Here is a 13,409-nt window from a genome sequence, read left to right as displayed (position 1 = left end):
AGTAGTTCAGAGAACCGGCAACCGGCTCTGCCTGGCCCCGCCCCCATCTATTCTCTGCCTTCCGAGTCCCAGCTGATTGGCTGGGTCTTCTTTTGTTGCCCTGCACAGGAGAACAGAGCTTGAAAGCAGGTTAGTGGGGTGGGGAGGGAATGGGGATTTTGCAGTAACCTTCCCCTGTCACACTCACCAAGCTACACTATGCCCACCAACTCACATCCACAGAATCAGTAGTAAAAAAATTTGAATCCCACCACTGCACACACCTCAAAACAATTATGGACAAAACATGATGCTCCTGTGTTTGTTTGCTTTTATTTTTATTATTAGTATTATTACTGCTATCCTCACCATCACCATTTTGCCCAGTTTATGGATAAGTTGCTTTGGCTTTGAGAATCCTATCTCTATCACAATGTAATGGCAAGAAGGAAGAGCCTAACAGAGACATCTCTTTTTTCCAAGAACATGCATCATGTCAGCCAGAAAGTAGTACATAAAATATAACCAGAAGCTTAGGGGTAGGTAGGCCTGAAGAAAACCAAGAGTTCTTCCATCTAGAGTACATTGTCATCCCTTCTTTGACAGCCATTCATTACAAATATAATGAAGTTTACATTCCATCAAATCTTCTAATAGTTTTATTTGAAGTGCAATCTTTTGATTACAGCAACTGCCAGCTACCATAGTCAACTAGAATCAAAGTGTTTTCGGTACACAAACCACGATGGCAAAAAATGATAAAATATTCATTGCAATATCATGATGCAAGTCCTGGCCTTTTGTACTTGTGTCCACTGGGACACAAAATCATAATTCATGTTGCTTGCAGAAATGTTGCAATATACATTTCATCATTTCCCCCATTCCCAGGGTTACCTATGGAATCATCATGCCATTGGAAAAAAGTAAAAGACTTTTCCAGAATGTTTTCAAACTCAATTAAATGTGAAGTTGAAATTATCAAAACATTCCTCCCCTCTTTGAAAATGGAGGTGAATTAAATTTAATGCTTTTGCCTCCAGTGGTGGGATTCAAATTTTTTACTACTGGTTCTGTGGACGTGGCTTGGTGGGGGTAGCTGTAAAATCTCCAATCAGGGGTGGCTTTTGCCATTCTCTGAACTACGGAAATTTTCTGCTACTGGTTCTCCAGAACTGGTCAGGACCTGCTGAATACCACCTCTGGTCCACCTAACTTCAGTTTTTAAAAAATTCTTTTGATAAAATGAAATGCAAAAAAAAAAAGTGTCATCTTCCAAGGTCACCTCATTTCAAAGCATACCTCTAGACCTCGATAGCTTTTTACACAATTTTAAGGATAAAGTATTGTGGAAGAAACTTTCAGAATGAAAACTGCCAATTTTCTTTTCTTAATAAATATGTGGTGTATTAATAAAAGAAGCAGCATTGTACTGAAGGCTGTTCCAGACCATCAGATTTTCTATTTGGGGGCCTTCAGAGAGCAATTTTATACCAACTTACAATGTTAACGTATCCTCTTTCCTGCTTGCGTATCTATTCCGACATTAAAACATATACAGCTTCTTTCTAAGTTGTACATTCTGGTAGGGCCACTGCTTACTTGGACTTTTAAGACAAAGGCATTGGATTAAATAGCACAGATTTGATCAGTTTTATCATTACTCAGTAACAAATCTTGATGAAATAATCTGATTTGTCTTGAGGCAGGATCCAAATATCCATTTTAGGAGCAGAAAAGAGTCTAAAACTTGAGTGAGGAAAGTGTATCCCAGTGTGACATCAAAATCTGCTTTTGAGAAGTTACCTCAGGTCAAAAAAAGTGAAATGTGTTAAGAAGCCGGGTAAAGACTTTGAAGATGAGGCTGCATTAGCCACATATAGCTCTTTACAGAACTTCGTGTTCCAGCCAATCTTTGCCCTAAGGAAAACGTTTTCCATGGTTGTAAGAAAATGATGTCTCTATAGTAGCTTTCAGTCTTCAGGCCACGATGGCATTGCAGTCAGATAGATCCTCTACAGTTTATATCCAGATAATTGCTACGTTAATGGCTATTACTAGAACTGGGAGCAGGTGATTACAGGATACTTTGATTATCAGAGGGACTTCATTGGTTACCTATCTGGAGTGTGGCCAAGAACATTTTTGCACTTTCACTGAGAGGCATGTTGGCAGTTGCCAAGACAGATGTGATGAACGCCCTTCTCAAGAGCAGAGAATATAGAAAGACTATTAATTCTGAAGCAGCCAAGAACAGAATATCTTGACTGGATGTCCGGAGGAATGCAGCATTCCCTAACCAACTTACTAAAGATAATTAAGGATAAAATGTTTCTGGGATCTCACTTTTGCCAGGTGAACATATTGATTGTAGGAATTCTGGAGGGAACTGAAAAAGTCCAGTTAGTTTGTTTGATCTAGAAAGTCTTGGTTCTCCTATAAGATTACAACTAATGGTCCCCTCAGTGTTCCACCAATGAGGTTCATCACAAACAGTGAGATGAAATATGGCCATATAAATGCATAGTCACATGGGTAGGGGACAAAAATATTATAATATTTTGTTTCCCTAATTTTATTAAGGACGTGATGATGATATTATCCATTAAAGTCATGTCCGACTCTTGGCGATTCTAGGGGAAAGACCTCCACGTCTTCAGATCTTGAAATCTTTCTTTGAGTTTTTTTATGCTCTGGTTTTCTTTTACCACTAACTCTAGCCAACATAATTGCTTTCTCCAGTGATATTAAGGATAATGCATGAAAAAAATATTAATAATGTGAAAAATATGGCTTGAGAGAAAAATCCTGAACTCTTCATCAAGTTTCTGTATTTTCTGTTATGAGTTTCTGTATTCTGAAATTATTCAGTTTTATTCAGAAATCATTTTATAATAATGAGGCAACTAAAAAAATATTTTATAACTTTATGTTTCTGTTGAAAAAAGGCTCCTTCAATTACAACAAATACCAATTGCCTGCAAGCAAGAACTGGTAGGACATAACATAGACAAAATAATAGAAAATGAAGATGCTAAAGTGTTCTGGGACTTTAATGTTTGAACAGACAAGCACCTACCACATAACACCCTAGATTTAACAAATATTGATAGGAAAGAGAAAAAGTTTGGATAGTGGATGGGGCAGTACCTGAAAACAACAAAAGAGAAGATAAAGAACTGGAGAAAAACATCAAAATATAAAGACCTCCAAAGAGAAGTAGAATGACTCTGGCAAAAGAAAGCAAAGGTAGTATCAATAGTAAAAGGTGCCTTGGGTGCAATCCCCAAATTTCTAGAGCATCACTTATACGCTACTGGCATTGACAAAATCATTATTATTAGTCAATCGCAAAAGACAGCTTTACTTGGAACAGCTTAATGATACCTTTAATATCATTAAACAACAATATCTCCCTATCCCAGGTCCTTGGGATGGACTCAATAGGTAGGTACAAGTGCCAAATCCAATCTAAACACTTGGGTGACTGTGTGACCAACCATAATAATACATAACTAGATGTGATGAAGGCCAACACAACCTCAAAAACTGTCAGCTGTGATTTTACATTGTTGTTTATACAATAATACATATATGTCTTTTACATGGATATTTCATACTCTATTAGTTTTTCTCAACAGGAATGTGCTTTATTTTCTTCTGAATGGAAGAATTCCTTTCTAATAGATTATTATTTTTCTATTCTGTGATATAAACAAGTTATTTAGTAATTAAAAATAATGTTATAATTTTAGACTATGCTCCTGTAAGTACTGCTGTAAGTTTCTCTGATGAAAATTATATGCATTCTTTAAATGATCTTTGCTGAAAAAGATTTTGCTAAATGAAATGAAACCAAAGTTTTTGTTGTTATATTATCAGGAAATAGACTATATCACCATTTTTGGTATGAGACACTACTGAAGTATTTATTCATGGTTGTGTTACTGTATATACTTCGTCAAAAAAACCAACTGGCTAAAGTTAGATTTTTGGATGAAAAGATAATTATTATTGCTCTGGTCATTCCATTAATGACTTGAATTGCTATAGGTCTTCGGCTTCAATTAAAGATAAAAATAATAGGCTTTGTGTTTCTAAAAACACACATACACTCTGTATAAGACAACAGCGTTTGGGAAAAGGTAGGAAATCTAGCAAGTTATCGCCTTTTGGACTTAAATAAATTAAACAAAATAATATATTATCTCTTTAAGATATAAAAGAGAAAATGTATAAAGATTTCTTATTCATTAATTAGCAGTTTTTGTATTTCTCTTCAGAACTGTGTCATATTGATTCTTTATCAACAGAAATGAGATGGAGTTCTTCTTACCGAAGATGGGTTTACCATATTTTTTTAAAGGATTATTGTAAATTTATGCTTGTATTGTCATTATTTCCCCCCCACAACTTTAATTTCACTTTCCGTTTTTTTCTATTGCAGCATTTCTCACAATACGTTCTGCATATACCAGTAATTAAATAAGGTAACAGTGCGCAGTCTTGTCATTCCTTTCCCAATTTTGTCCCATTTAACTATTTCATATTCTGTTCTAACTATGTTGGCTGGTCACCATATAAATTCTTGAATAAGCAGGGAGTTGACCCAGACTTTTATCTTTTTAAGGACTATCCAATAATTTGTTGTGGTCTATCCAATCAGAAGCCACTGCGTAATCAATATAGCAAAAATAGTATTTAAACAAACCTTTTCGTCTCTTCTATTATCCCTCAGATGCTAGCAATGTGATAATGGGCTGCTTCTGCCTTTCTTAAATTTAGTTTGTATATCTGGCACTTCTTTTCTATGTATTATTACTTTAGAGATCAGTGCTAAATAAGAAGCTTTTCCAGAATTAAAAACATGTTTCATTTCATGTGGAGGACTTCTTGGCTGTATATTCAACTTTGACACGTGTTGTGATGCAATTACTACTTCTGAAACTCCACAAAGTCTGAGCAGAGAATATCTCTAGTTTCCAGGCAAATAAATTTCTTAATAAATAGTTAATGAAGCTGATATTAGCTATTTACATGAGCTTGAATGTCCTGTTCTAATAAATCAGCAGAAGTTCAAATTAAACAAAATGTAATTAAGTTAATTCAACCAATTTTTTTTTTTGCGCATACAGGACAATTTTTTACTGAGGCTTCCCCACATTCTTTTCCCTGTTTAATTTTTTATTACTAGCTTCATGGTTAAGCTAATCTGCATTTATTGCTTTCAATTAATTATATCAATTAATGTACCTTTTAAAAAATTAAATCAGTTTCAAAAAATACTATCTTTTCTATTAATCGACTGCATAAAAGAGTTCCAAATAATTTCAGATACTTTGCTTATGCTGAGAAAGCAACAAAACATTACTGTATTTATTTACCAGAAATGTGTAGATTGGTAAAAAAAAAAAAAGTTTCCAAATTTTTTTCGTATAGATCTTGGATACATTTAATTTGGATGCTATGAAATATAGACAAAATATGCTAGATGCTCATGCAATTGGTAGTAAGCTAAAAATAAACACATTTGATCATGCCTCCTACTTTTCTGGGGATTGTTCCACATTATTATTTTGACCAGAATAGCCAATTTTTTAATCAATTGGATGAAACTGATATGTTCTGAATTCTCTGAAGCCAATCCAAGTACACATTGGACTAGGCCAGTAGTGGCTAATCTTTTTGGGCTCCTGTGCCTAAAATTGTGCGCATGCGCGCTCGCATGCCAGCACCCAGAAGGCAATGTGTGCTTGTCCTGCCCCCTGTGCATGCATGTGCAATTCCCCCACCTCACTGCTCCCTTACCTGCACTGTACCTCCCAACTGATTTTCGGCCCGTTTGAGGCCTTTTTCAACCTCCCAGAGGCTCAGGAAGCCTCTGCAGCCTTTGGAGGCTGAAAAATGGGCCCTTTTTGTCACTTCCGTTATTTCCGGAAATACAGGAAGTGATGAAATGGGCCTGGTTTTTGGCCTACAAAGGCTGCAGCGGCTTCCCTCAAGCCTCTGGGAGGCCAAAAATCAGCTGGGAGGTGTGTGTATGCGCAGTGAGGTAAGTTTACCTGGGGCTCGCGTGCCCACACAAATGGCTCTGCGTGCCACCTGTGGCACATGAGCCATCACGAGACTAGGCAATATGAGCATTCAGCATCTTTTATTCTTAACAGAAATATTTAGCAGAACAATCGAGTTGGAAGGGACCTTGGAACTCTTCCAGTCCAAGCCCATTTGACCAGGCAGACTGCATTGTCTGCATTTCAGACAAGTTATTCAGATTTGAACAATGCCAAAAGCATGGTCCTTATAGCAATGTATTAGACCAGGAGTGTCAAACTCAAGGCCCGGAGGCCTGATCTGGCCCATGGGGTGTTTAGATCTGTCCTGTGGGGCCACCTTGGAAACAGTAAAGGGCCGGCCTGCAGTGCCTCTGTCAGCGAAAACAAAGCTCGGCAGCTTGTTTTCACTAGCAGAGCATTTGGGCCACCACAGGTGCCCCTGACATGAGTGATGTCGAGTTGGCCATGCCCCCTGGCCCCCTAGGTCAAATACAACTCTGATGCGGTCCTCAATGAAATCAAGTCTGACACCCCTGCATTAGACAATGACAGACAATGGAAAGTAGAAATTATATAGAAAAGAAATTGAATCTATACAATATTTTGCAAAAGGGATATATTAAACGTGCATAGGTTGGCTGGAATATAATTCGAAAGAGCAAGTCAGCTTGACTAAATGAAAACGTTGAAGTGGACTGATTTGCTTCAATCGACTGTTTTGATCTGGAGAAAAAAAGAAGTCTTTTGCATGTGCATTTTTCTTATTGTCAAGATCAAAGCAGCACACCAGTCCTAATGCACTGATATAGACTCCTGTTCCGATTCAGCGCTTCACTTTAAAGAGCTGCTTCAATTGGGTATTTGTTGAAGCAAAGCAACCTCTGAAGCCCTGAAAAGTTTCATAAATAGTATCTGGAACAGCAGGAATAGATATTTAGCCACTTTTTTCCCCCTTTGGCAGCAACGTAGTTCTCCAAACAGAAACTGAACAATCCTTCAATTAAATTTAATGGGTATATTTATTTATTGCCCCCTTTTTATTTTGTACAAATAACTGAAGGTGCAAACATGCCTATACATCTTCCTCCTTCTATCTCCTCCAGAAGCTAACAGGGTTTGGCCGAGAGTGAGTGGTCCAAGGTCACCCAGCTGGCTTTCATGCCTAAGGTGGGACTAGAACTAATGCCTTAATAACCACTAGACCAAACTGGCTCTTCATGTGATAGTTGGACCCCTCAGTGATAGGTTTCTCATTAATTACTCCAAAATGGAATGAAATGGCAATCATCCACAGAAAGAATAACCATACACAGATGTTGCTAGACTGTCTGCAATGCTTATTTGGCTCCTGGATACAACTTAAGGTGCGGGTTATTACCTATAAAGCCCTTCTTGGTACAGTCCTATACTTGTAGAGTACTTGTCCCTTATTGATTCTATCCATCCCATGAGATCCAACAGGGTGGGTATGGCTTGTATCCCCTCTATAAAACAGAATCATGTGGTGGACCCAGGAGACGTGCTCTGTTGTAGTACTTGCCCTCTGGAATAGTACCTGCCCCGTAAGATTTGGACGGTCCTGAGGGCATTGGCCATGGGTCTTGAAGGGCTTGAGTTTTCCCCAGGAAGGGGCCACGTGCCAGATGAGCCCATCTATGGTGATTTGATGCTTGACGGGTCAGCCTTTGTTACCTTATTTTTCTTTTATATTGTTTTTAATCTGTTGGTTTGAATACCCAATGTGTACATTGGGTGTCATATAAATTGATTGTAAATGCATGTACTTAAATTTCCGTTCTGCTCTACTGCTTCATGGCACTCAGGGCAGCTTTCAAGAATAAAATTACAATTGAAATAATAGTGTTCATAATCAACAAAACGTGATTGATCTGATTGACAAAAAATGATATCTTTCAGCTCAAGAGTTGAATCCTCCTTGGTAAGAATTTGAAGGGATAATCCCAGTGAGGGGCAGGTACAACAGAAAAATGGCAGGGTGAACAAATCTTATTTATGTTGACAGGAATATTTGTTAACCACTCCCTCCCACTCTGTCCTTTCCTGATATTCCCGTGACTTCTTTTCTTTGAAGGATTTTTTTTTTTAAATCTGCTGTACAGATGTTATTGGTGTACACTCACAAACATGTTGCTATACTCTCTCTTGGATTCACTGTCACTTTATACTGCCAAGAATTCACAATGAATGTATGCTGGTCAATAGGTTTTCTACCTCAATAACCCTGTCAACCAATGTAGCAAAAACCAGCTTTAATTTCATTCATTTGTAACAGTTTGATTTACGTATTCCCTGACTTCCCCTAACAAGTTCCTGAAAGCCTTTGAGTGCACTGCTGTTAACTTGGAAAATCTATTTTTTGTTGTCTTTTGCTAGCTGCATTTTCCACAATCTTTATTTCAAATGTTTTTTAAAAAGTGAAAGCATACACATTTGAAACCACAGCCCAATTAGGGACCTCTAATACAATGTTAGATCACCGAACCATTCAACTGAAGCATAGAACTGGTCTTAGTTTCCATAAAAATGTTTATTTAATTCCTCTATAAAGCTTGGGTATATTTCCTTGACTCAGCCAAGAACACTTCAGAATAATGAACCAAACTTTACTTTCTAATTCGGGATCTTTCAGAAGCTCCTTGAACTAGCAGCTGTCCAAGTTTTGTCCTAGTTTTTGATGAAGTTAATAGGTGAGATCACTGTAGATATGCTATATTTTTTTTATTCCCAAGGAATGTGGGTAAAGTGGGACTTTAACTGAGAAAAATTTAACTAGGACACAAGTTTTGCTCCTCACTGATAGACCTGGAAACAAATCAAGAGTTACAAAAAGCACCAAAGTGATCTTCGACAGCTTACTGAACAGTAGAGGAATTCCATGGAGTACCAGAGACCTAAAAAAGCACACCATAAAAAAGTTCCGGAAGTTAATACCGACCAAATACATCATGGTTTGGTAAGATGCTTAATGAGCAAAAATAGGTGTGTGTGTGTGTGTGTGTGTGTGTGTGTGTGTGTGTCAGTGAAAACAATAGATTGTTTGCTGGGAAAACTCTACACATGACAGGTCAGGTTAAACTATGTGCTGATACGGAGCTAAAAGATCACACTATAAAGAAGTAAGTCCCCAGTTCAAATGTGTTGTAGGCACAAAAACTACTTCAACTACTGGTAGCCATCAGAGGATGTTTCCTATCTTCATCCTCAGGCCCAGTTTGACTCTACATAACAGGGTTATATTATTCAGTGGCATGAATCTAGTTTATAAAAAAGAGAAATGTCAACATTGCTGTCAAAATCAAAGCTATTGAAAATCCAGCTTCGCTTTTTTTTTCCTTCATGCTCTTGAGTTACCTGCTGAGTTGGTCCTGAAGTAGATCCAGCCTCTGCTCCACTTCACCATAGTTGATGTCACTTTCTGTTTCAGAGATTCCCCAGGTGACATGAGGTAATGCGGATGGACAGGATGATTCTTGGTGACTTCTGCTCTGCTCTTCCTCCCAGGTTCGTCTGTCCCTGACATCTGCCAGTCAAAACGGTGAACGAGAGTGAAGGTTAGCCTAATGCAGATACTATTTTATGTCTGTTTCTTATATTTCCAATCCTTGCAATACGAAGAGGCTGCTTATCTGTTACTGTAGTCTTTCATTTGCCACCAACACACTCACACATAAGGCTAATTTCTCTGTGCAGAAGCCACTCTTAGAATTTTGTAGAGCTAAAGCAAGTTTTGAAAAGGAAAATGCAATCCCTTATTCATATACTCCTGGGTTTATTTCCTGCCTTGTTCCCTCTGAATGGCACAGATCCTCACAGCATCTCAGATTCCTTGCCATGGTAGGCATTTGATGCGGGGAAAGTGGATGGATTGTGTGAATGCACAGACTACCACTGTAACTATAGTTCCAGGAGAATATTTGTTTTCATGCTCTCTGAGCATAAGACATTTTCAGTGAGTCTGAGCAAGTTTATTGATAGAGATGCTGGAGCTAGTTAAGGAAGACAGACAGTGAGAACCAGAATAACTGCTTTGGGATTAAATATCCAGATGTTAGTGGCTAATTGAGGTGGGAGTCTGGATCAGATTATTCTCCTACAGTGTTGCTGTATAGAGGGCTCTGCAGAAAAAGCAGCTGATGATAAAAGCACCTGAGCCAAGAGTGCCTGAATAGCCACATAATCTTGAGCAGGAATGTCAAACTCGATTTCATTGAGGGCCGCACCATTTTGACCTAGTGGGGTCCAAGGTAGGCGTGGCCAGTTCAACGTCACTCCTGTCAGAGGCACCTGTGATGGCCCCATATACTCTGGCAGAGAAAATGGGCTCCTGAGCACTGTTTCCGGCTGTGATGGCTTCCTGCAACCCCCTGTCAATAAAAAGGAACCCAGGAGGCTCCCAGGCTCTGTTGGCAGAGGCACCGTGGGCCAGTCCTTCTCTGTTTTCAGGGTGGCATCACGGGCCAGATCCACCTGTGGGCCTTGAGTTTGACACCCCTGAACTTGAGCAATGCTGCTACAAGGACTTTTGAATACATTTGCAAGCAAAGGTAATAAGGAATGACTGTGAAGGACAATTATTGCTACCAAGACAATAAACAGAAATTGAGCTGGTTCAAAAAAAAAAAACTAATTTGAGAAAATGTTTCAGACAAGCACCTTAGTTTATATGAAGATAAAGTGAGGGAGAGAGAAACACATTCAGACTTGCCAAATTTTATTACAGTAAAAATAGTCCTAACTTATATGGCATTTGTTTCTTAGTCTTGTTCAGGGGTGGGATTCAAATTTTTAACAACTGGTTCTATGGGTGTGGCTTAGGTGGTGGGCGTGGCTTGGTGGTCATATGACTGGGTGGACATGGCTTGGTGGTCATGTTATTGGCTGGGTGTGGCCAACTCAATATCACTCACATCGAGGCACGCATCTCCTCGCCTGGCCTCTCATGACTGTGGGGATGTTGCAACAGCTGTAAGTGTGAAAAATGGTCATAAGTCACTTTTTTCAGTGCCATTGTAACTTTGAATGGTCACTCCACACAAGCAAATTACCAGCAAAAGAGGGAAAGAAAACTCCAGTGACGTTCCTGAGACAGGAAGTCTAATCCTGTCAAGAATGTAATAAGGGTTAATGGAGAGGCAGTTTCTGTAAGCAACACCAGAATGTTTCCTTCCTGCCTTCCTTACAGGATTAGGCCAGTAATTTCTTCTAACAACTGGTTCTCCAAACTGCTTAGAATGTTAACAACCGGTTCTACCGAATAGCTGTGAACAGGTAGAATCCCACCCCGGTCTGGTCTACCTTGTAGGGTGACAGTACTACAGAAGAAGCACCTATAGACCCTACAGGAAGCAGGGCACACTGTGTGTTCATTGGGGGAAATCTGAAAAATAGTCAGATATTCACTGATATGTCTTCCTAGGTTAGTGATTGATAAACAGCAGTTGCCCAACAATGCAATTTTCAGCCTCAAAAAATAGATGGAAAATAATAACTTTTGCTCTATTTATCGTTTTCACTCATAATCAATTCCTTTGAATTATTTTCATTTTCAGGAAGAAAAGTAGAAGTACAAGGAAGGAAATTTTGAAATTCCCCAAACAAAACCCAACCATACTCTTTGTTGCACTCCTTTCTACAGACTGTAATTTCCTAGGGTTGCTTTTGCTTTTATTCAATAAAAGTACTTTATTTATACTTTAAAAAAACTGGTTTCTTTATATAAATATTTACATATGAGCTCTCAAGGTGCACAGCCTCTTCCTTCTGTTCTCTTCACACCTTAAAAATATCATCAGAAAACAAATGAAAAACAAGACTAAAATAAAAAAATTCCCAACAAGATCAAACATCAGCAAGAGCTGATCCTAGCTGATCTGCAAATATTCGAATAACTCCTATGGTAGATAGCATCAAAAGATGCAAAAAAAAATATTATTTGCTACCATCTATGGTCAAGAAGTGGAAGCCATGTCATCGAAAAACCAGTTAGCTTCATGGACTGTTCTAAAACAAGTAAAGTAACTATAAACAACCAGGTCTTTTGGAGCTTTTTAAAAGCAATTATGGAGTTTCAGGTACACAAATCAAAAGCAGGCACTTTTTTTAATAATAGAGCTGGCACTATGGCAGGAGTTCACCAGTTCGATTCATTTTTCTGGCAAGCTTTTTTTTTTCTTTTTGCAAAGGCCTCTGAAACTGTTTGGAGAGTTCAGGCAAGTTCACATTAATGCAGACCCAGTTTTCCATCGTGAGGAGAAAATATCCACTGTAATGCCAATATCACTCCTTACACTGGATATTAACAATGAGGTATCACATCATTAGGCTTTTCCCCACCACAATCACTAAAACTGAGAAACCTATCAGCATAATATTTATCAGCATACGCATATATCATTACACTGTATACACATACGGTTAGAAAACATCCACATTTTGTTAATTAATTCAGTTAACAAGAACAAATGAGAATGCTGCTGATTAGATGGAACATTATTAAAAGCAGGCAGACACACACAAAAAGAAACGAGAAAAGACAATTACTTCTTAAGTGTCCCAAACAAAGAATAAGGAAATTTTATTTGGGTTTGTGTGTGACCACAGTAAAAACACTCCTGAAATTAGCTAAATATAGCCCAGAGAAGATTGTTTTGCTAGGTTGCCTTGGAAAGTGTTGCCATAGCTGCGAGATATATTTCTAGCAACCAAAAGGGAAAAAGGTGAGCTTCCAAATTGCAAATATATATTAGTGGTATTTACAAGGGTCGGAGTCACCGGGAATTTATGGGTAGATGAATGACATTATTGGCTCTCTCTTTCTCTTTCTCTCCGTAGCTCAGAGGTGGGCAATTAATTTTCCCAAGAGAAACTGAGACTGCTGTGGAGAGCTGAACAATAGGGTTGTGAAGGTACATAGGCACACATACACATGCACATACAAAAATTGTGGGAAAAAATAGCAGTTGCCTTCAAAATAAAAGCCATTGCCTTCAAAATAAAAGCAATCCATGCAGGCTGGACAAAGATAGTCAAAGGTCTGGACATGGCCCTAGCAGGCCACAAAATGCCCAGGTCTGATGTAACCTGATATTTGATAAAATGATATGGGATTAAAAACTGAAGTTTTTTATGCAGAAATATTCATGCAAGGAGAGAAATCAACAAATCAATTGTGATGTGTAGAAATATTGCAATGACAGAACTCTTGAAGTGTTGCATATCTTCATGCATTTCAGTTATTCCTAATCAACAGTCTTAAAGTTCTGGCAATAAAATGCCATGGTGAGATAGCTGGGAGATAATTTATATGTCTGATTAATAATAAGGCTAAATTTATTCGGTGCTGATCTTACGTGG

General features: G+C 38.3%; 1 protein-coding gene across 9 annotated transcripts in view; it reads right to left on the bottom strand.

Annotated features, from left to right (window-relative positions):
- Nucleotides 1–13,409, bottom strand: part of KCNH7 (potassium voltage-gated channel subfamily H member 7) — a 344,881-nt gene that overhangs the window by 11,527 nt on the left and 319,945 nt on the right. For all 9 annotated transcript variants that reach the window (XM_087920066.1, XM_087920062.1, XM_087920069.1 and 6 more), the window contains one exon: nt 9,408–9,576. In XM_087920066.1, the coding sequence (XP_087776192.1) occupies nt 9,408–9,576 (169 nt within the window). The remainder of the gene's footprint in view (nt 1–9,407; nt 9,577–13,409) is intronic.

Source organism: Pseudonaja textilis, chromosome 1 (assembly GCF_049901715.1).
Source record: "Pseudonaja textilis isolate UNSWEBS1 chromosome 1, rPseTex1.2, whole genome shotgun sequence".
In the NCBI taxonomy this organism is placed as follows: domain Eukaryota; kingdom Metazoa; phylum Chordata; class Lepidosauria; order Squamata; family Elapidae; genus Pseudonaja; species Pseudonaja textilis.
Note: the sequence above shows the minus strand (reverse complement) of the source record. Positions and strands in the feature narration are given on the sequence as shown.